The 24,063-nt window shown below is 36.8% G+C and overlaps 2 protein-coding genes across 6 annotated transcripts in view; one reads left to right on the forward strand and one right to left on the reverse strand.

The window, feature by feature from the left end:
• The window catches only part of LOC127436877 (plexin-C1-like), a 35,437-nt gene extending 21,094 nt beyond the window's left edge, over positions 1–14,343 (reverse strand). For 2 of the 4 annotated variants that reach the window (XR_007896470.1, XM_051691345.1), the window contains exons 1-19: positions 12,576–14,343; positions 11,875–12,000; positions 11,406–11,540; positions 11,040–11,140; positions 10,791–10,899; positions 10,534–10,693; positions 10,326–10,437; positions 10,111–10,210; positions 9,836–9,874; positions 9,289–9,422; positions 9,000–9,179; positions 8,306–8,414; positions 6,611–6,781; positions 6,179–6,340; positions 5,872–5,977; positions 5,690–5,791; positions 1,198–1,301; positions 1,049–1,090; positions 789–913 (exon numbers count right to left, since the gene is read on the reverse strand). Coding sequence is in view for 3 of the 4 variants with exons in the window: in XM_051691345.1 (XP_051547305.1) it covers positions 789–913; positions 1,049–1,090; positions 1,198–1,301; positions 5,690–5,791; positions 5,872–5,977; positions 6,179–6,340; positions 6,611–6,781; positions 8,306–8,414; positions 9,000–9,179; positions 9,289–9,422; positions 9,836–9,874; positions 10,111–10,210; positions 10,326–10,437; positions 10,534–10,693; positions 10,791–10,899; positions 11,040–11,140; positions 11,406–11,540; positions 11,875–12,000; positions 12,576–13,481 (3,023 nt within the window). In the remaining variant the exon portion in view is untranslated. The remainder of the gene's footprint in view (positions 1–788; positions 914–1,048; positions 1,091–1,197; positions 1,302–5,689; positions 5,792–5,871; positions 5,978–6,178; positions 6,341–6,610; positions 6,782–8,305; positions 8,415–8,999; positions 9,180–9,288; positions 9,423–9,835; positions 9,875–10,110; positions 10,211–10,325; positions 10,438–10,533; positions 10,694–10,790; positions 10,900–11,039; positions 11,141–11,405; positions 11,541–11,874; positions 12,001–12,575) is intronic. The other 2 variants (XM_051691343.1, XM_051691344.1) reach the window with 2 other exon arrangements.
• On the forward strand, positions 12,922–21,790 carry LOC127436889 (uncharacterized). Of its 2 annotated transcripts, XM_051691378.1 has the most exons (7): positions 12,922–13,029; positions 17,207–17,245; positions 17,491–17,529; positions 17,943–18,076; positions 20,606–20,729; positions 20,937–21,098; positions 21,283–21,790. In XM_051691378.1, exons 1-7 carry the CDS (start codon positions 12,994–12,996, stop codon positions 21,376–21,378), a joined length of 630 nt encoding a protein of 209 aa, XP_051547338.1. In that variant the 5' UTR covers positions 12,922–12,993; the 3' UTR covers positions 21,379–21,790. The 2 variants fall into 2 exon arrangements, with proteins under 2 accessions (XP_051547338.1, XP_051547339.1); XM_051691379.1 differs by lacking the exon at positions 21,283–21,790 and having other exon boundaries at positions 17,207–17,254; positions 20,478–20,729; positions 20,937–20,961.
• The last annotated feature ends 2,273 nt before the right edge of the window (positions 21,791–24,063 follow it).

The raw sequence follows: 24,063 nt of genomic DNA on the forward strand, positions 1-24,063 counted from the left end.
GGAGACATCAATATGTGTGGTTTGTTTTCTCAGAAGAGTTACAAGCTGCTATGGTTAAAGATAATTTTGTCAACTTTTAGAGGTACACTAGCATTTAAATGCCCTCAAAGCTAACATACGTTCACCAAGATATTTTGATTTTATGGGATCTTTAAAAGGAAGGGTAGATATTTGGACATTTGTAAGTTCACAAAGGAGACAGATCAGTTCTATTGGCCACAAACATGAGTCAACATTTTCACTCTGTTTCTTCTGTTCACAACGCTAAATGCGAATGACAAAAAGGCACCATTTAAAAAATAACAATCAATGCCTCTTAAGTTGATAAAGTTATCTGTGGACAGAGGTGAGAATGTTTTAGGCTGCAGTTTGTGTGTGTGTGTGTGGGCAGGTTTAAATGGTTTACGAGGACTTTTTTATATTACAAACTGGTAATTACAATGGTATTATGCTATAAATGTAGTTTATGAGGACATTTCTAGTGTCCTCATAATTCAAATGGCTTAAAAAACATACTAAACGATGTTTTTTTGAAAATGTAAAAATGCAGAAAGTTTTTTGTGAGGGTTAGGTTTAGGGTGTGGGTTGGGGGATAGAATCTATAGTTCGTACAGTATAAAAATCATTATGTCTGTGGAGAGTCCTCATAATGATAGCTGCACCAACATGTGTGTGTGTGTGTGTGTGCGTGCGTGCGTGCGTGCGTGCGTGCGTGTGTGTGTATGTGTGTGTGCGTGCGTTGTGTGTTCAGCTAAATTGTGTGATGTGTGTACTGATCTCATACTCACTTGTCTTTAATGCTAAAGTTCTTCTGTTCCTCTAATGCATGCACAAAACAACTGAGAAACTGCTTATCTCTGACCAGCACAGCCAAAGCCTGACATTTCTCATCAACAGAGGCCCACTCAGAATCCTGACCAAAAAAAAAAAAAAGTCCAAGAGTGACAGATTTTTAGCTTTACTAAAACGTTAAATTTTTTTTACAGTCTAATAAGCTGGTACTTCATGTACATTTTATTACAACTGTAAATATACTGTGGCATCTCACCTGACCGATGTCTTTGATCATTAGTGTTGCCAGAGGGCTGGCCTAGAGAACATAAGTAAAGAAGTATAAAACAGCAAACAAACATTGATAGATTTAAATGAGTAAATACAGTATGTGTGTTTCGTAAAAGACAGATGAAGTCCATGAACCTCAGGAAAGAAGATTTTTGAAGCAAAGTGCTTATAATCCAGGAAAGGTATTGCTCCAATGTTGTCAATCAGGTCTGATTTTTCTGTTTGCAAATCAACAAAGCCTGCCAAATACAAAAAGTAACTAGGTGGTTAAAGTTCATCAAGGCTGATGTTGGCTTGACGAAGCAATTTCTGAAAGTTAGTTTTAAAAAATGGAAGTTTGAAGGATGGGTGAATGGATGGATAGACAGACAAGAAAGAAAGAAAGAAAGAAAGAAAGAAAGATAGAAAGAACAGTTAAAGGAGAATTCCGGCTTCAATACAAGTTAAGCTCAATCGACAGCATTTGTGGCATAATGTTGAATGCCACAAAAATTAATTTAGACTCGTCTCTCCTTTTCTTAAAAAAAAAAGCAATAATCTGTATTACTGTGAGGCACTTACAATGGAAGTGAATGGGGCCAGTTTTGGAGGGTTCAAACACAGAATTGTGAAGCTTATAATTTTAAAAAAGCACTTACATTAATTATTTTGTTAAAACATGTATTATTTGAGCTGTAAAGTTGTTAAAATTGTAATTTTTCAGTCGTTTTTGGGTTTGTTGAGATTACATCTTCATGGTAATGAAGTTGTAAAACTGGCAATAACTACACAGAAAAGGTTTGTTAACTAAAATCATGTCTACATGCATATTGTTTATGTCTTGTGGCTATACTTTTGAAACAGTGAGTATTTTAATGTAAAAAAATTAGCCACATTCACTTTCATTGTAAGTGCCTCACTGGAACCAAGATTTTTGTTTTTGTTTTTAAAGAAAAAGAGGGACGAGTCGAAATTAACTTTTGTGGAAATCAACATTATGCCACAAATGCTGTCAATTGAGCTTAACTTAACTTGTATTGAACCTAGAATACTCCTTTAAAGCCTTATGTGGGATTGTTTACTTTTAAATTTTTAATTTTTTGAAAGTTGGAGTTTGAATTAACACACATTCCGTTGGCCCGTTTGAACATTCCATCAAGGTAAGTCAATGGGATTCTGGTCATTTCGTCCGCTGTGCTAAAACTGTAATTTCGATCAGTTCGAATATTCATAGAAACTTTGAAAAAAGCCTAAAAAAGTAGAATAAGAGTATGTTGGCTTTGTCAAGAACATATGAGCATGTTCATGTGTGTATACAGTTGTGCTCAAAAGTTTGCATACCCTTGGAGAATTGGTAATATATGTACCATTTTTAAAGAAAACATGAGTGAGCAGGCAAAACACATTTCTTCTATTTCTTAAGGGATTCATATTCAACTGTAGGTTATAACAGAATGGCACAATCATAAAACAAAACATGGCAACAAAGAAAAAAATGAAATAACCCCTGTTCAAAAGACTGCATAACCTTAGTTCTCAATGCTGTGTATTGCCCCCTTTAGCATCAATGACAGTGTGCAGTCTTATGTAATAGTTGTCTATGAGGCCCCAAATTCTAGCAGGTGGTATAGCTGCCCATTCGTCTTGGCATAATGCCTCCAGGTCATGCAAAGTCTTTGGTCGTCTTGCATGAACTGCACGTTTGAGATCTCCCCAGAGTGGCTCGATGATATTAAGGTCAGGAGACTGTGATGGCCACTCCAGAACCTTCACCTTTTTCTGCTGTAACCATTGGAGGGTCAACTTGGCCTTGTGCTTAGGGTCATTGTCGTATTGGAAAGTCCAAGAGCATCCCATGCGCAGCTTTCGTGCAGAAGAATGCAAATTGTCTGCCAGTATTTTCTGATAACATACTGCATTCATCTTGCCATCAATTTTCACAAGATTCCCCATGCCTTTAGAGCTCGCACACCCCCAAAACATCAGTGAGCCACCACCATGCTTCACAGTGGGGATGGTATTCTTTTCACTATAGGCATTGTTGACCCCTCTCCAAACATAGCGCTTATGGTTGTGACCATAAAGCTCTATTTTGGTCTCGTCACTCCAAATTACAGTGTGCCAGAAGCTGTGAGGCATGTCAAGGTGTTGTCGGGCATATTGTAACCGGGCTTTTTTGTGGCATTGGTGCAGTAAAGGCTTCTTTCTGGCAACTGAACCATGCAGCTCATTTTTGTTCAAGTATCGGCGTATTGTGCTCCTTGAAACAACCACACCGTCTTTTTCCAAAGCAGCCTGTATTTCTCCTGAGGTTACCTTTGGGTTTTTCTTTGTATCCTGAACAATTCTTCTGGCAGTTGTGGCTGAAATCTTTCTTGGTCTACCTGACCTTGGCTTGGTATCAAGAGATCCCTGAATTTTTCACTTCTTAATAAGCTATTGAACAGTACTGACTGGCATTTTCAAGGCTTTGGATATCTTTTTATATCCTTTTCCATCTTTATAAAGTTCTATTACCTTGTTACGCAGGTCTTTTGAAAGTACTTTTCTGCTCCCCATGGCTCAGTATCTAGCCTGCTCAGTGCATCCACGTGAGAGCTAACAAACTTATTGACTATTTATACACACACTAATTGCAATTTAAAAAGCCACAGGTGTGGGAAATTAACCTTTAATTGCCATTTAAATGTGTGTGTGTCACCTTGTGTGTCTGTAACAAGGCCAAACATTCAAGGGTATGTAAACTTTTGATCAGGGCCATTTGGGTGATTTCTGATATCATTATGATTTAAAAAGGAGCCAATCAACTATGTGGTAAAAAATGGCTTCATATGATCACTATCCTTAAATAAATGACAGTTTTTTTGCATGATCAGTCATATTTTCAAAATCAGTGCTAAAATTTCACAAATTCTGCCAGAGTATGCAAACTTTTGAGCACAACTGTACGAGTGTGAATGAAAGCCTCAAGGATTTTTTTTTTTTTTAAGTAACAAAATTTATTTGACTTTATGAAAATAGATGGTCCATAATTCTAGTGTGTTGTTGGTGCCACGGCATTGCTGTGTGGCTGCTAGGGCATTGCGAGGCATTTTTTAGAATCGGGGTTATTGCTTCCAAGTCAAAAGAGCCTACTCCCAAGTCGGTATATACTTAAGTGTAGAATACAATTTCAGAATATTTTTTCCCTTTATTACACGGCTCTCTGGAATTCTCAGTTCTGATTGATCAATGGTGCCATCTAGCGGTCTGATATTGCTCAGTTACAACCAACAACATCCACATATCTGACCGCTCATCCGGGTATTGCGAGCCATCATTCCTGCTTCTCAGATCACTGTGCGATCTCTAGTAAGCTAATAAAATTATTTCAACTCAATGTGTCAGTGTCAATGTTTCATGTGCGTTCATTTATTTATTTGGCAAGAAGTTGTAATAAGATGCATAATGAACAGTTAGACAGTCATTAGTCACAACAGAACTCTGATGCATGTCCATTTATTTATTTATTTGGTTAGTATTCCTGTAATAAACAGGATAATGTACAGTCAGCTGGTTTTTATTGTAAAATAAACAGGCTAATATGAGATCACCCTGTAGGGGTTTATACTGTGATAACAACCGGCTGACTGTACATTGCCCCGTAATACTCTGGTCCCTAGATATGGTATTGGACCCAGGGCCATGTTAACCCAATGGGCAACATGGGCTGCAGTCGGTACAAGTGATCAAATATGAATTTTAATATGAATTGTGTAATTTCACCACCAAACTATGTAAAAATTAATTATTATTTCGAAACAGTTTTCCTGAAGGCTCTTGCCACTCTTAGTCTGCTATTGTTTGCATAATAAGTATTAGTATTAGTATTAGTAGTTTTAACATGATTGCATGGTGAATTTATCTATCCTTAATGGCGTGGGCTATTTTTGTATGTATTCCACAGTCTAAACAAAATTATTTCTGTCTATGTTATATTCATACTAACAGCCATTCAATGGCTGATGTATTTACTATTTGCTCTTTATTGGACAAGCTTCTACATATGTGTAATTGGCAAGTCTTCTGTGATCATATACTGCAGTGATTCTCAATTTTTTTGTGCGAAAGTTTAAACAAGGCAGGAGAAAAGGCAGAGGAAAAGAAATTGCACATATCGGTTCTAATGTGTATTTTCACTATTTTTGTTGAATGTGTTGAAGTGAATGAGATTTGAGGACGGGTCAGTCTTCCGTGCCCCCCTTGCAATACCGCCGCGCCTCATACATTGAGAACCACTGATTATACTGTATGCTGGTAGTTTGCGACTCTCTGGGTCATGAGCGAATGTTTAGGGGTGTGGCTCATGAATATTAATTTGTTTATTATGACATTGGTTAATCTCTGTAGAGCTGTAGACAATGTGACCAAATTAATATTCATGAGCTAGCCCAGCCCTAATTGGGCCCCTCTCTCGATGCAAGTTTTTTGCCCATTTTATCGACTGCCAGGTAAAATTTTAAGTCTTAAAGTTTAACACTTGGTTAGGTGTTTATTCAAGTGTAAGGAATAGTCATATACTGTTTTTGCTGGCCTCAGCAAAGTGCCACTAATAAAAGTGAAAGTGTGTGCTGGCTGCAATGGTGCTAGCATTTCAGTGGTGACCGACCTTGTCGAATATCCCTTCTGATGTTACTCTCCAGCATTTCCAGTTGCTTGTTCATTCTCTCATTCATTTTTATCTGGCTCTTACGGTGAACGACAACTCCAACTAGATAGAGGAATACAAGCACAAGTTGAACCCCTGCAGGCCTAACTGAAAGCATGTGACATACATTTGAAATGACTCACCTACAGTGCCCAAAATGATGAGCAGAATCAATGCAACAAGGATGTATAAATACTTTGAACCACTTTGTGACATCTCAAGTCTTTTTAGGGAATGACCAATGTGTATCTGGAAATTATAATAACAGAGAAATGAGCCTTTCAATTTACAAAAGGAACTAGCAGAAGTAAAGGTATATAGCTTACCTGTTTTTACATTTACCATTTGGTCTTTTGACCATCATACAGTATGATCACATTTAATCATTAAGGCATTTTGCAAGAAGAAATTAATTTTTGTGTTTTCATTAACAAAGCAATACAGACTTACAATGAGTGTGTCCACAGTGATGATTTTTCCAGGTTCTAGTTTAATCTTACAAAGTATCGCATTGGACTCAATCCTCTCCAAAGCACACTCATGTTTCTGATCACCCTGTAGACCTGTAACATTCACCTCACTCTCACTCAAATTCAACTTATCTGCTTTTTTCTGAAAGAGACAGAATGTGAGAGAGCAAGAGAGAAAGACGTGGTGTGAATGTTTATGTGCTGTTTCACAAATTCAGTCAGCTTCTCACAAGAACCATATTTTGTTTATTTATTCAACAATTTAATGATGTATTTGTCTAATTCATGGTGGTTATGGCCCTGCCAAGTGGATATAACTATGTACTAATTTTGATTACATTATTTCTGTGTACGAGGCTAGGGCTTGCTTGTGTACATTTGATGTCACTGTTTCACTAAAGTCACTGTATACCTGAATGGTCACCAGTAGGTAGTCAGACACCTGCGAGGTGGTGAATTCAGTGTACTCTGGATCAGGAAGGTAGGAGAAATTATCAACACAGTTCAAAGTGGAGTTCCCAACTTTCATAGATAAACTAACCACATCATTGTGATCACGAGGGTGTGAGTGAAACCACACATTCTGAAAAAAGAGAGAATGAAAATATGACTCTTACATACAGTATGTGACATGTAAAGAATGGAAATACAATAAATGATCTTTGTTAGAATTAGAGTGCAACATGAAATGATATGCAACCCATTTTACTTCCATAATGTGCCATTTCTGGGAGTGAAACAGGGTATTCAAAAAGGAAAGAAAAATAAGGGCAGGACGGAATTTTATCCATTGGGAATTTAATGGATCGAGAAAAGCAGCCTGATCTCATGAAATTAACATGACAACATTTTTGCAATTCAAAATGTACATACTGTATAACATGTTTGGCTTCAGTTTTCCAGTGAAATGTCCAGCTGGGGGTGCCAAAAGCGAGTAAAATGGTGTTGTATTCAGATGAGGTTTTAAGGTGAATTTGTTTTTAAAACATACCTCCCTAACCTAAAACTTTTGCCTGAACCTAACCAATAGTGTTCTTAAATATAAATTAGATGTTTAAAAAAGACATCCTTGCCAAATCAATGCCTAAACCTAACCATTAGTATTTTAAAATTCAGAAGAGAAAGGAAAAGCACATATTCTGTCACAATTAAGTCATATTGTGTCACTTCTGTGACTTTGTCATGTCATGTGTCAGCTTGTGTTCATACAATAGCTGTACTTGAACTGCGGACTTCTGACTCTATCAGAAATATCCTACTTCCCACTTCTGAAGTGGAAATTATGAGTATGTCGTGTTCAAGTGCTTTGTTGCTGGAAAGAACAGGAAACATGGATGACACCAGGTTCATTCATTCATATTTCTTGAGGAACTTTTATTTTGACACCATAATACATATTATTCAGTTAGCTTAGCTTTGAATTTTGATCAAATACAAGCTATTTAAATGGTGTAAAAATGTAAAACATGCATAGAATGGTTGCTGATATACATAAATGAATATGACCAAAACTGGCAAAAGCTAACAATTAGCTGTATTTAGAAAATTTAACAAGACCTGCCATGCAAAACAGAAACTGTACACTCCTCCGCTATGTTGAAAGTTTAGAACTCCTCCCATCTCGGAAACTCAAGTAATTACGACTTGAGGGGTCATTCATGTGCAACTTCCCAGTGGGAAACTCGTATTTACGATAATTCCGATAGCACGTGAAGGCAGCATTATTCCAGTGCTCTATGAGGTGAGCTACTGCACAAGCTAATCATGTTGGAATAAGTATGTATGTGTCGGTCTGTAATACAAGCATTAAAAAGTATCATTTTTTAAATGATGACTTAGAGTAAAAGTGTGTGGATATCATAAAATAGCAGGGTCTGAGTAATAGAGAGAAAAATAAGTATTTATAAAGTCATAATCAGCCATTATGCAAAAATCTATATAGAGTCACGTTTTCACTATGAGACCAGGTTGGAGAATTGTGGTTTCTATGACAGGTAGTTGGAGGGGAGGGGTTGTATGACAGATAAACTGCTGCAATGGTAACATTCTTAGGGTAAAGCTCACTTTAAGCTTTAATATTTTTTCAAAAGTAATAATGCTGTCTTACCCCAGAGCTTGTGTTGTGGTGTGTTATAAGCTCTTTACTGAATGGACCAATGATGATTGATTCCACAAACTCCATATTGGCACCCTGCACATGAATCTTCCGTCCTCCACTTATGGACAAATACAAAAGTAAGTTTCATAATCAGGGAGACAGAAGATGAAACTCATTAATGTATGCTGTAAAATAACCACTCACATTTGTGTATGTGACTTTCACATACACACAAAAACATACAATATGACATTCCGGTTTTCAAGGAAAAATGAAACCAGCCAAAAATATTGAAAGCTGCCTGGCTGCCAAAAAAGCAAGTTTCCCTTACCAAAACTCCAACAGTTTAAGCACACCACAGAGCAAAGATTTGTGGATTAAGCTGCCAGCCCATGTCATATGTCAGGATGATGTCACAGGAACATGCACAAAAGGACCTAAGCACAGTTCCCACTTCTAATTTCATTTCTTGCTGTCTGTGTTGCATGTGAGTGTTTATTTTTTCCATCTGTGCTAACAGTCTCTCTGCAAATGATTACTTTGCAAATCTTACATTTCCATATTAACATCATTCTTGCGAATTTGATGTCTAACATGGTCTGTACATCAACTTCACTGTGGCTTTCTGTATGGAAGAGCTGTGAAGTAGAGGACAATGAAGCAGGAAGCCAATTTCATAGTGGTCTAAAATGGTAAATCATACCTGTTCCAGGTGACTTTGGGCTGTATTCCTGTGCAGCTGGGCTGGGAACTGTAAGTGATGATGCTGTTACCATGACAACGACCATCAGGAGTAACAGCACACACTTTCATTGTGCCTTTAGTTTCACTAGGAGGAATGTGGAACCGTAGAGTGTCACTGGAGCGTTCAAACACTGGAGCTCTGAAGGGACACGTTCATACTCAGATATACAGTATATGTAGTATAGTACCGGTATACATTATACATACTGAACACAGGTCGGCAAAGACACATTCACACAAAGCCTTACTCTTTTGGAATGCAGTCCAGATCCCCTCGAATGTGGATTTTGGTGACAGATTCAAGGTTCGTCCCTCTTAGTAAAACTCTGTTTCTGCCACGGAAAGAAACTTTGTTGGGCTCTAGGGAGAGAATCTCAGGCTCCTATTGGATACAAATGGTGCACTTACTTGATGATCAAACATTCCACTAATAGTACACAGAGCAACTGTGTTTTAAGAACTTGCATGAAGTCTACAAGTCTTAAAGTTACATGTAGAAACGATGACACAGCTTTTTCATCAATAAAATAAATACTTTATTCAGTCTCTGTCATATAAAGCCCAAAGACATTTAGATTTGCATGTCATGTGATTGTGACCGAACGTTTGTTGAAGATATGTTAAACAAGAACACAACTGTTCTTTAAAAAAGGTTTAACAAGAAAGTTGTTCCTCAAATGTGAAACAAAATCCTCTGAATCTTTCAAAGTGCTGTTCATTTGAAAAGGGAACAGTAAGCAAATACGTCCCTATTCTGTAAAGTGGAGCATATACTGTATGCAGTATGACACTTACTTTATAGTCCGTCCCAGAGTGTAAATCTTTACATAAATCCTAAAGAGTGGAGAAAGAGATGTCAACTTTAACTGGTTCATTTACTTTCATTTTCAGCCAGTGCATTGATATGTCAGCTGTTATGAATACTGCATTAATATAATCCTGACTCTCTGAAAGGGTTTCTAGATGATTTGTAACATAAAGTACAAAAGAATAAGATAAATAATAACACAGTAAATTGATATAATCATCTTAAGATTCATGTTGAATCCATGTAGAAAAGAACACTTTACATGTTTTACCACTTGTAACTGCGGCCCAAATTCATGTGTCCAGACACACTGTTGGAGAGAAGAGGACCAATGACACCCAGCTGAGATGCACTGCACACACCTGCATTAATTCAGTGTTACAATGTGACTTCAGAACACACCTAAAAAACTCTAAAATAGGAATTCAATGTAGTCTTTCAAAAATACTTTTAGGTTTATTAGGTGCATTTTCTCACTGTGTATAAGAAGCTTTTGCGGAATTATTTGTGATACTGGAGCAGTTCCTTAGTGTCAACATCTCTGTGATCTTCTGATCTCCAATAGTTACTGCAGCTGAGACGGTTAAACCTGAATAGATCAATAAAAACATGCTTGTCATATTATGACTACATAAATACACTGGATACTAGTACATACGCTCAACTCTACAGATAGAACACTAACCTCTGGTAAACAGTAGCTGGTCAGAAAAGCTACAAGAGCAGTTGGGGAATACTCCAGCAGCATCAGGCTTATCACACAAGTTTACACTCCCTGTGGTGAAGGCACATGAGAAGGTAAGGTTTCCGGTGCTCTCCAGACTCAAGGCAAGATGTAGAGCAATCTGTGTAGGAGTAGGCATTTGTTGGTGAATAGTAATCTTGGAAATATTGTCAAAATAATTTAATTTCAAGCCAATACTTCTAGATAATGATGTTTACCACTCTGGAAGATTTCTCTGCCACCTGAAAAGAAAGGAGCTCTTTCTGAAGGGAGTCACTTGGGATGGACAGCCATGAAGATTTCAAGCATTCTTCTTTGGTAGAACATCTAAACCAAAACATGAGAACAAGCATATGTCAGTTAAAGCTATTTAGAGCCAAAGAGCTAGTCTAGACCAGAACTGCTTGCAATGCTCATAATGTCCGTATGTATTAATAAAACTAGGTGCAATGAAGTAGAAGCCTGACCTGCTTGTGTTCACACACCAGCCACAATGAGGATCCAGAGAAATTCTGCAGTCTTTCATAGTACTGTATTTAGCACACTGAACCACAGGCACTTTTCTGATCTGCATGTAACCCATGAACAGAATGAACAAAGTACCATGATTCAACTCTCACAGCACCAGTATAGAAGAACTCATATACAATCTTACTTAGCACTATCTGTGTTCAGGCATAAAACAATGCGTCAGCTTTTACCACATACAACAGAATGATGCAGTAATACATATTGGATGGATTTACTCAAGTACATCTATTGTGTATTAAAACTGGCTCTAGTTGCATGATGCTGTCATATAGTGATATTTTATCTTCGGTTTTAAAACTCACCTGGTTCTTTAATGCTATGTAGACATGTTTGGAATCTACTGGATCTAAGTGTATTTTGGGAAACACTGCTCGTTCATCATCAGATTTGTATAGTATCGTTGGGCAGCCTGCTTTGAATGTCTCATCCAACACAAGCTACAAATAAAAAACAGCATGATCCAATCTTTGTGAATATTATGAACGACAACTGTAGAATTTTAAACTGGGTGCTAAACATGAAACAGCTTAGGGCTGAGAGAGTGCTGCTGAAATAACACATAACCTGTTTATGATAGGGTAGTTTCTGAAGGGAGGAAGTTTTTAAAAAAGTAAATACACAGTAAATACACATGGTTGTTTTTCAGTCATGGTGGGGACATTTTGACTTTTTTCTGAGCTAACAATATTTTCTATCCCCTACCCATAACACAAACCTTTCTACATTTTTACAAGATTACATTATGTTTTACTAGAGAGAGATAATGCAGACCTTTATCAGTTGGCCATCTTTGGTTCCTATGAAAAGCACAATCCAGGGTCCATTTTTTGCTGCTGCCACTGATGTCATTGAGCCGTGCTTGAAAACCACAGCAAGTGGCTTAAGTTTATTAGCACTCTGCAATACAAAAAAATAAAAATAAAATAGAAAATAAGCTAATGTGGCTTTAAAGAAGAGTAATATTACAAAAATAACCAAACTACTAAAATTTGCTTTACTTAAGCCTGCAGGTATGAGAGGATGTGCAATATTCTGAATATAGACATGGCTGAAGGGTGTTGTTAGGCACTTTGTTGCTTTTATAAAATGGTTATCACATAATGTAAATATTAGGAACATAAATATTCATTGAAATGTTATATATAAATATATATATTTTTAGTAAAATCATTAAATGCTATCCAATTGCTAGAAGATATAGTCCTCACAGCAAACAGACCAGTGCTAATGCTATACAACGAAAATAATTATTTTTTGCTGCAGTGATACAAAACTTGGTTAAAAGGTCAAAGATGAGCTTTATCTTGTATAAAGCACAGTCACTGACCAATCAACATCCTGGATTGAAACTATGAGCTTTATAAAAATTATATATATATATATATATATATATATATATATATATATATATATATATATATATATATATATATATATATATAATGTGATATAATATCTTACTAATTCCCAACCTCAGTATCACAATTCTTAGCACCGTTAGAGCAGAACCCCTTCACTTGTCCTTCAATATGACTGATGTTGTAAAAAGCCAGTGCTGTGTTCTCTGGGTCGTGCTGATTTTGGGCACTGAAGACACCTGCCCAGATAACGGCATTCACTGAAGGAATAACGGTGGAGGCGAGAAGAACTGGACGAACTGTATCATTACAGCATTCAATAGTTGCAACTTTGAAGTTCTTGATAATATCTGTTTTTCTTATTTTAGAGTTATTCAGCCTGAGCACATGCACTTTCCATTCGGTCTCAGTCTCTGCGTTGAGAAACACATACGAAAGTTTGCGCAAAGATACCTGGAAGCCGTCAACAAACTCAACATTTTTCCTGGTGATCTCAATGTAGGCTTCTGATCCTTCACCTGCTTTGGAGAAAATGCCACCTTTGTCAGAATCCAAAGTGTTTCGCAAGGTAATAGACTCCTTGTCTTTTCTCCCAACCAAAAGGTAAGTGCCATTTGGGCTCACCTGAGGGCTGGTATCAACTATGAATGCTACAGATGTCTCATTCTGCTGTGGACCAACCGATAATCTTTCCCAGTAAATGCTGTTTGTGATATCATTTATATCAAGAACTTCACAATATCCACCGTTAGATGTTCCACACGTAACCAAAGTGCCGTTCGCGTCAAAGGGCACCAGAATGGTCACTGTATTGGGGTGTGTGGCATTATTGATGTCCTTTCTCTTCTCCTCAATTAGATCGTATTTCATCTGATGAAGTCGATGCTCAGTAAGAACGTACAACTTATTTTTTCCAACCACAAAGTCCTTGATGTCTCCATCAAAGTTGTGCGCATCTTTGCAGAGGCAATATTTGACAAGTACAAGTATTCCAAATAAGAATCCTCTCATCTTGTACATCTGAGTGAACCCCAAAAACAGCTGAATTGATGGGTATTGTTACCGGAAAACCGACACAGCGAAGTGCAAATGCGCTCTGATGCGTCCACGAGTGTAAGGAAGTGAAAGCAGCGGGGCTGAAAGATGCGAGATGACTTCTGCACAAAATCAATAAATCTGTGTCCCTTATTGCGCCATTTAGATCATTCCATTAAATGCTTCCTATTAAACTTTCAACTGTCTAATTTGCAAGCGCAAAAGAAAATACGAAGTAGGAACGAGTTGAGCAATGACTGCATTCTCTTGAACTTTACTGACAACTTATTTTAAAACTACTTGGGATTTCTGCAAAGGTATGCAGTTCTTTACATGCTGCTGCTTGATATTTCATGTTGACTGGACAGATGGCCAACTGCAATTACATAAAAACAATTATTCTTGGGATTTCAGCTTGGATTGTTTAATAAACTACACTTGATTAATTGTCTAAATTCTCCACAACATTGTGCACAAATTAAACATCCAACAAATCTTAATTTTTCATCTCAGCCATCAAAGCCCTTGAATTTTGTTTATCTGATTTAGAGTGGACACCTTTTGTTCTCAACCCTGTCACGAATAGCCTATAGTGGAAGTGGTTTGAAAATGGTATGTGATGAAGCAACACATATGCAAATAGTGTGTCTGTGGTCGCTTAATTTAGAAACCAAAATGTTTACATTTTGATTTTTTTTTTATTAAAACCCCAACTTCTATGTGCCAGTCCTTACATATCAGACTGTGCTCAGCAAACAATACACTGACTTTTAATACTGTTCCCATTTTAATTATCCAATATGGGCAGGCTTCCACCATAGGCTACTTGCACCAACATATTTTTTTAACACCATGTTTCATTCAAGTAATATATAGAATTTGTTATGTAGCCTATAATATATATTATATAGTTATATATACAGGCCTATATATGGAGTTGACTTTGGTTGTCTTGTTGCCTCGCTGCCCTATCAGTCAATGACACAACAGACAGCGTTTGCCTATGAAAGTACCTCCAGAAACTGGGTTTGGACAGGCTACTGAGGCAGCATAACGTCACATCGTTGCTAGGAAAGCAGCAACTGATTATCGCCATCTGGTGTCCACTAAAGATAATGCATCTGCTTCATTGTAGTTCAGTTGGACTGAATGGTATAATAATCTAGAACAAAATCAAGAGAGATTTGGCAATAACTGAGTGAATATTTAATAACTGAAATACTACTTAGAAATGGAATCAAAAGTTGGAAAAAGTGAATAAAAACGTACATTTATACACAAATTGGCTATCAACTGCCTCTTCGGCTGCCATTTTCTTTATTCAGCTCAACTGTTGTGGATCCGCGCGAGGATTGTGAGATTTCGTAGGCAATGAAGGATACATCTATGCTGCCTTTAAAAATCGATCAGATGAAGGGATCTCAGTAGACAGGATGTGACACGGACACTGGATTCGGACATGTCTTGGTCCCTTCCTTCCTCCGTATACAGCTTCCAGAGGCAGCATTTTCCTAGTTTCGGACGCAGCCTTTTTATATGCTTGGTAACGGCACTTCGATGTTCCGGGGCAAATTCCAAACTGCATTTATTGCTTCCTTGAAGGGCACTGCTGCGGGAGGGGACACCACTAGAAAGCTCGTTCAAAATGAATCTTTTCTCGAAAGGTCCTTCCACAAGACTGTTAACGAAGGGTACATTCATACAATAATGCCATGTTTCCTTCAGAGTACCCACTTCAAGGTCTCTGCACTTCGGAGGGAGTAGGGCATAGGGATCAACGCCCGTTCTGCTGTAGCGTCCTGTGAAAGACACCTGCACTTCATTTTCTTTAATACTTCCGTGATTTACAAAGAAATCTCATAATAACACAATAGTACTGTTATTGTGAGATTGTCATGAGGTTTTAATTTTGTTTTATTTAACTATTTTAATTTAATTATTAAAATGTATCCCTCTTTTTTGGATGCCCCAAGGGCACCTTTAAATTTGTGTATGAAAGGGGCAGGGGCTTGCGCCCTGCTGCCCCCCTTCTATGCATGTCACAGAGCTTACATATTTAAAGAACTTTTCACTGCTGTATCAAAAAGCCAGCTCGTGATGTTACTGGTCAAGTAAATAAAAATGATTTTGTTTCTAACCAAATGTATAGCCTAAGCAGTTTTACCAATATTATCATTAGGCTACTATAATAATTTTATTATAAGTAAATGTTTATAGGCCTACCTGTGGATTTCCGTTGAAAATAAAGTAAGATCACAGCGTATTGGTCAGTGCTTTCTGCACGTCATTAAGAATGTTAATTTCGCGCGATGGGACAAAGGTGCCTTAGGCTGTTCCTGGCAGGGTACTCAGCCTTAAAGGCTCCATATGGTTAGGATAAGGGTGGGGCGGGTTTAGGGTATCTGCTGCCTACCAGGATTCCAGGAACATACAGAGAGTCACCTCCTTTGTACGATGGGCTTAATTTCGACGCTCAGTGTAGACAGCCCAAGCCGTTGCGGCGCGTGGCGACGATCAAAAATAAATTCATTCTGCCACTTTTAAGAATTTAATAATAAAAATAAAATAAATTAGGATACATAAAATGTAATCATTTGAAATTGTCAAAAATAATAAAAAGTGAAAGAACAGCAATAATAATATAACGAGAAAAAAAAAAGAAAGAAAGAAAAAAACACACGACAATTTCCGCACCAGTGCAATTATTATTAGCCTATTTTTATTTATTTATTTATTTTTAAGTTATCTCCCATCTCACTGCGCTGCTCTCACTTCTATCAACTTCGCTCGTGGACGCATCAGAGCGCATTTGCACTTCGCTGTGTCGGTTTCCGGTAACAATACCCATCAATTCAGCTGCTTTTGGGGTTCACTCAGATGTACAAGATGAGAGGATTCTTATTTGGAATACTTGTACTTGTCAAATATTGCCTCTGCAAAGATGCGCACAACTTTGATGGAGACATCAAGGACTTTGTGGTTGGAAAAAATAAGTTGTACGTTCTTACTGAGCATCGACTTCATCAGATGAAATACGATCTAATTGAGGAGAAGAGAAAGGACATCATTAATGCCACACACCCCAATACAGTGACCATTCTGGTGCCCTTTGACGCGAACGGCACTTTGGTTACGTGTGGAACATCTAACGGTGGATATTGTGAAGTTCTTGATATAATAACACTTACTCATTCTTTATTATAATTTTTTGTTCACATTTGAGAATAATAGTAAAGTCATTACAACTATGGAATAACATAAATGGAGCTATGGGAATTATGTTGTGACTAAAATAATCCAAAATAAATCAAAACTGTGTTATATTTTAGCATCTTCAAAGTACTCACCCTTTTCCTAGAATTTGCAGACATGTACTCTTGATATTTTCTCAACCAACTTCTTGAGGAATCACCCTGGGATGCTTTTTAAACAGTATTGAAGGAGTTCCCATCTATGTTGGGCACTTATTGGCTGCTTTTCTTTATTATTTGGTCCAAGTCATCAATTTAAAAAAAAGAATCTTTTTTTTTAATTTTTATTAAATTTTTGTTTTATAATGAAATAAATTAATATGTTGGCACAATTATATTTTTGTCTACAAAACTAATTTCAAACATTTAAGCATACACCTTCACATTGTAACACTGAATTAATGCAGGTGTGTGCAGTGCATCTCAGCTGGGTGTCATTGGTCCTCTTCTCTCCAACAGTGTGTCTGGACACATGAATTTGGGCCGCAGTTACAAGTGGTAAAACATGTAAAGTGTTCTTTTCTACATGGATTCAACATGAATCTTAAGATGATTATATCAATTTACTGTGTTATTATTTATCTTATTCTTTTGTACTTTATGTTACAAATCATCTAGAAACCCTTTCAAAGAGTCAGGATTATATTAATGCAGTATTCATAACAGCTGACATATCAATGCACTGGCTGAAAATGAAAGTAAATGAACCAGTTAAAGTTGACATCTCTTTCTCCACTCTTTAGGATTTATGTAAAGATTTACACTCTGGGACGGACTATAAAGTAAGTGTCATACTGCATACAGTATATGCTCCACTTTACAGAATAGGGACGTATTTGCTTACTGTTCCCTTTTCAAATGAACAGCACTTTGAAAGATTCAGAGGATTTTGTTTCACATTTGAGGAACAACTTTCTTGTTAAACCTTTTTTAAAGAACAGTTGTGTTCTTGTTTAACATATCTTCAACAAACGTTCGGTCACAATCACATGACATGCAAATCTAAATGTCTTTGGGCTTTATATGACAGAGACTGAATAAAGTATTTATTTTATTGATGAAAAAGCTGTGTCATCGTTTCTACATGTAACTTTAAGACTTGTAGACTTCATGCAAGTTCTTAAAACACAGTTGCTCTGTGTACTATTAGTGGAATGTTTGATCATCAAGTAAGTGCACCATTTGTATCCAATAGGAGCCTGAGATTCTCTCCCTAGAGCCCAACAAAGTTTCTTTCCGTGGCAGAAACAGAGTTTTACTAAGAGGGACGAACCTTGAATCTGTCACCAAAATCCACATTCGAGGGGATCTGGACTGCATTCCAAAAGAGTAAGGCTTTGTGTGAATGTGTCTTTGCCAACCTGTGTTCAGTATGTATAATGTATACCGATACTATACTACATATACTGTATATCTGAGTATGAACGTGTCCCTTCAGAGCTCCAGTGACACTCTACGGTAAAAAAAAATTACAGACTGATTAAATCAAGTCTTGTGTTGCCCCTTTCATTCACAAATCTAAAGGTGCCTTTTTGGTCATCCAGAAAAGGGGGATACATTTTAAATTAAACTAAATTAACTAAATTAAAATAGTTAAATAATACAAAATTAAAACCTCATAATAATCTCACAATAACAGTAATATTGTGTTATCATGAGATTTCTTTGTAAATCACGAAAGTATTAAAGAAAATGAAGTGCAGGTGTCTGTTGCGCGCTACAGCAGAAACGGGGGTGGATCCCTATGCCCTACTCCCTCCGAAGTGCAGAGACCTTAAAGTGGGTACTCTGAAGGAAACATGGCATTATTGTATGAATGTACCCTTCGTTAACAGTCTTGTGGAAGGGCTCTTCAAGAAAAGATTCATTTTGAACGAGCTTTCTAGTGGTGTCCCCTCCCGCAGCAGTGCCCTTCAAGGAAGCAATAAATGCAGTTTGGAATTTGCCCCGGAACCGAAGTGCCGTTAGCAGATAAAAAATGCTGCGTCCGAAACAGTCTTGTGTTTTCACTCATCAAAAATACCCACGTGCGACACAGACAGCAAAAAAATAAAAGCAGAACTAAGCTCTTTGACTTGGTGATTTTGTGCATCATCCACTGACATACAGTAGTTTAGAGCTGCAGTTACTGACATAAGGTTGAGGCTTGATTGACAAAGTCAAATTGGTATAATTGGTAATTGGTAAGGACAGCGTGCATTCCATTCCACAGATCATGGAGCTATATTCATTGTCTCAAATTGAAGATAAAGCTGGTTAATTTGAATTAAAGTGTCATGACCCCCCCCCCCCCCCGCCCGCCCCATGTAAAAAGCTGGGCGAGGAGTGGGTGGGACGGGAGGGGTCAGAGATGGCAGAACTTCAAAATGTTTTAGGAAAAAAAAGAGTTTTGGGGCACTTTGCTGCATATCAATCATGGGACAAAAGTATGAACGTGAGAAGAGTGAAGATGATTGAACAGTTTGCTAATCAGAGACCTAATATAAATTCATAGATATTTTGTTCTTACAAGGAATGTTTCAGGTTCAATACAAGTTAAACGCCATTGACAGTGTTTGTTGCATAATGTTGATTACCACAGAAAATAATTTCGACTCATACCTCTTTTTATTATTAAAAAAATAATGTTGAGTATGGCACATAATTTAAGTGAAGTGAACCGGTCCAATTCAAAGAACATTAACTACACACTTTTTCAAAAGTACAGCCACAATACTTCTTAAACATAATTCATGGTAACATGACACTAGTGTGATAAAATCGCTTTTTACACGGCTCTATGGAATACTCAATTCTGATTGGTCAATGGCGCCATCCAGCGGTCAGATATTGCTATGTAACTACCGCACATCCGGGGATTTAGACATAGCAGACCGCTCATCCGGGTTCTGCGAGCCGTCTCTCCTGTTTCTCTGATCCCGGTGCGATCTCTACAAGTGAGCTAAAAAAATAATTTAAACTCAAATCAGTTGTTTCATATGCATTTACTAATTTATTTGGCGAGTAGTCTTGTAAAAGGCTGAATATTGAGGAGTCAGACGGTCATTTTCACAAAATAAACACCAACAGAACTCTGACGCAAACTGGAGGTTGATTCCAGCTGTTCAGCGAATTCTTTCTTCTCAAATTACATAATTTAAACGCAAATCAATATTTTATGTCCATGTATTTATTTATTTAGTTAGTAGCTGTGTAATAAGCAGGATAATATACAGACAGCCGGTTGTTGTCACAAAATATACCCCTTACGGCATTCCAGCGTCAAGAAGTTAATGTTGAAATACTGGATAACTTTAAACAGAGAAGGTTAGTAAGTAACGTATAATGTACAGTCAGCCGGTTGTTATCGCACAATAAACACCGACAGGGTGATCAGGACCAGGTCGCGATGCTGCATTTTCTTGACGACGGAACGCTGGTAAACGCTGTAGGCCTAAATTTTTCGCACGATAAACCAAAAAGTGAGCTGACGTAAATTCAAGATTTTGGTTTTCCTTATTGTCTTCTGTTTTTGAACAAGCCGTTGTTTTGTCCTTTCCAGAAGCAGAACTCGTGAAAGGTTTGTAAGAGTTTAGGGATGAATATGTAATTAGTTCAATATACTGTATTTACAATGGAAATTTCCCACTATGATAGAAAAAGTGTGCACGTGAGTGTGTCTGTTTGTGTGAGTGTGTCTGTTTGTGTGTTAACTTAACCTTAAGTGTGTTAATTCAGCTTTTCACTCTAGAAGCATCTTCACAAGTGGACTTTTGAACTGCACTGTAAGTCTCATCAAAGTCATATTTTTCATTCTCTCCCTCTTTCTCATGATGTGTGGTTTCTCTCCCACCATTATGATGGCATTACTGTGTTTAGTTTATCTATTACGTTTGGGAATTCCACTGTTGATTGTGTTGATCATTTCTCCTACCTGCCTGATCCGGAGTTCACTGGATTCACTACCTCTCAGGAGTCTGACAGTCTTCTGGTGTATATTCAGGTAAAAAAGTGACTTTAGCTATATAATGACTAAAGTAACAGTAACTGTATTTCTTGGGACAAATAATCTTTCCATCCATTATACACATCAAATTTAATGAGAGACTGTTTTGTTAAAATTTGAGCTGGCTACACTATCCAAAGTATTTATCAGTGACAATCAACTCCCACACCTCTTCATCTCTCTCTCTCTCTCTTTCTCTTTCAGAAAAAGGCAGATAAGTTGAATTTGAGTAAAAGTGAGATGAATGTAACAGGTCTGCAGGGAGATCAGGAACATGAGTGTGTTTTGGAATGGATTTCATCCCATGTGATTTTCTGTGAGATTAAACAACTTTCAGGAGCCATCATCACACTGGACTCACTCACTGTAAGTCTGATTTGAATGATTTCCCTGTAATGCTCACTGTAATCTTTCCCCTTAATGGATTACGGCAAGGGAGAAGTTTATGATTTGATTTGATAATTACTGACAAAACTTCTCTATTACAAGTTTAATACAAAACTGTATACATTTTCAGATAAAAACACTTTCTTTTCATTGCCTATTTCAGATCAGGGTGGGGAATTCTTTTGTTATCAGGATGGGACAAAGTAGTGCAAAGTATTTGTTCTGCCTCAGTCCTCAGAAGCCATCTGAAAATGTATGAAGGAGCAATGGGAACATAAGTTGTTTTCAGTTTCTGACTGCAAAAGTGTGCGGTAACCTTGAACATCATGGGTTGCTAGAGAGTTCTGTTCTTTTTATATCTATGTATGTTTAAGGAATTATGAAGGGGAGAATCTTATTTTTGAATATATTCTTTAATATTTTTCTTTTTGTACTTTTCAAATTATTTTTTAGAGTTTTAATTACTGTAAAACTATTTTCAATGTGTTTTTCCTATTTAATGGTCACATTGTGTATATGTAAAATTATGCCATTCTGCTGTTGCCCTGTTTGCACCTATAATAAGATTGCATGAGCTCTAGAGTAAACATTACTCTGTAGAAATCTGATCTTTTATCCTACTTACTGGTCAGACCTCTACTGTGGCATCTAAACAGCAGGTGGCGCTATAAACTCAATCATTATTCATATATATATATATATATATATATATATATATATATATATATATATATATATATAAAAATAAAAAAAGCAAAACAGTCTATCTACGAGTTATGCTTTAAATTTGCTTAATTTTTCACTGAAGTACTATTCTATGGTAGAGGAAATTTTTATTTTTTCATAGGAAACCTATGTTATTCAATTTTTCTCTTCCTAATCTGATATTTGATAAGATATATCAGTATATACTGCACTGCACATCATACTGGGCTTGCTAATAAACAGGTAACAAAAAATAAAAAAAATAACTGTAAAAAACATTTACTCACCCTCATGCTATTCCTAATCATGACTTTCTTCAGTGAAACACAAAGAATGAGCCCCATCTTTTTTCCATACAATGAAAGTGAATGGTGACTCAGTCTAACATACTGTGTAACATTTCTTTTTGTGCTCCACAAAAGAAAGAAAGTCATATACGAATTTGGAGCAACATTAGGGTGAGTAAATGATGACAGAATTTAAATTTTAAAAAAAAAATTTTTTTTTTGTAAACTATCCCTTTAAGAAAGGAAAACACCTAAACTAAATGCCTTCTCTAAATCTAACAGTGGAACATAGCTCATCTGTTATTAAGCATTGCTTCTCTTTGATTGGAGTTGCATAAAGCACAACAGAGTCCTTTTAAAAAAAAAGAAGAACTGATTCAAAGAACGAATTTACCATAATTATGCTTGAAAGGCAGCACCTATACAAAGATACACACTCATACAATTACAAATCATGCCTGTAGAGACAATTCATCAGACAATGACAAAAATAAAGGTATGGAAATTGTTATCACTATGGCAACATGAAGAGCCACATTCCAGAATTCTTAGCTTGTGGAGGGATCAATAGCACATTATCAACTCATTCTAATGTTCCAGGAAGCCTGAAGCACTTTGCACTTGGTAAAAACCACTTGTACGTACACTCACAGGCTTCTTAAACCAGAAGGAGAAAAACAGGAGTGAGTTCGCAACACAAAGTTTTATACATTCATTTTCACTAGATATTTTCTCTATATAATTTCTGCTGTGGAGCACATAAGGATCTTTTCTACTTACAATGAAAGCAAATGGTGACTGAGACTAAATGCTATGCCTAACATCTCCTTTTGTGTTCAATAGAATAAAGAAAGTCATACTGTACAGGTTTGGAATGACATGAGGGGGATTGAATGATGACAGAATTTTCATATTTGGGTAAACTTTCCCTTTAATGGGACGATTTCAGGTCAGCAAAAGAAATGCATCAGATAGAAATCCCTTCAAGGAACTCAAGCATTATTCACAGAAACGCATTGCACACACACACACACACACACACACACACACACACACACATACATACACAACCTTTATGTACATCTTGAGTAAGAGCAGGAGAGAGTGACTCATTTCATGGTGTAAGAAGATGAGAAATGAGTGGAATTTCTCCAGGATTACCTACAGTACAACAGGCTTCCCAGAATTCCACACACTAGGAAATTGTTTTCTAGGAAGTGGTGATTAGAACAAAGTGGCAGAACGTCAGACGAGTAGGATCACCCATCAGCAAATCCTCCCCCTACACTCTTTCTTCACTCTCTCTCTCTCTCTCTCTCTCTCTCTCTCTCTCTGAGTCTCTCTGTCATTTCGTCTTCTGCCATGTCTCTTTGAATATACTTGATTACTCAAGGACAGTGTCACTTTTTCATGGTATCATTGTATTAATATAATTGTATCATCCTAATAACATTGTTAATAAGATAGAAGCAAAACAAAGATAAAGCTTGAATGAGAATATCTGAACAGGACAAACAATAAAGGGTTTCTTGAAAAAGCACCAGTGCACTATTCACAAATCATTATGAATGTGCAAAAATGGCACACATTTTGAGACTAGTGTTTTATCTGTATTATGTAATTTACTTAACTAATAATTATAATGCTTATGAAATAAGTGCCTAAACTGAACCCTGAGGATTTAAATATAACACATTTTGTGTAAACTCTTCATTTAAATGGAAAAACTATTCCTCAATTTCTGATCCTAATGAGCTCTTGTGTCTTCACCGTCACTGAATTTACTTTTTTGAAAAATTTGCATTGCATCATCACATAAAAATCTTAAAATATTTCTGTAAAATGAATAAGGGGATCTCTGTATCTCTGTATATTTGAATATAATTCAAATGAGATTGTAATCTCTAAAGTAAAACTGTTAAATAATGTGCAGAATTTATTTGTTCCACATT

This window comes from Myxocyprinus asiaticus, chromosome 47, assembly GCF_019703515.2.
Source record: "Myxocyprinus asiaticus isolate MX2 ecotype Aquarium Trade chromosome 47, UBuf_Myxa_2, whole genome shotgun sequence".
In the NCBI taxonomy this organism is placed as follows: Eukaryota; Metazoa; Chordata; class Actinopteri; order Cypriniformes; family Catostomidae; genus Myxocyprinus; species Myxocyprinus asiaticus.

Coding starts and splice junctions, on each gene's coding strand:
- LOC127436889 (XM_051691378.1), top strand. CDS start 12,994: ATGCCACCTTTGTCAGAATCCAAAGTGTTTCGCAAG. Junction 20,730..20,936: donor GTCTTCTGGTGTATATTCAG/GTAAAAAAGTGA, acceptor TTTCTCTTTCAG/AAAAAGGCAGATAAGTTGAA. Junction 21,099..21,282: donor TCACACTGGACTCACTCACT/GTAAGTCTGATT, acceptor TGCCTATTTCAG/ATCAGGGTGGGGAATTCTTT.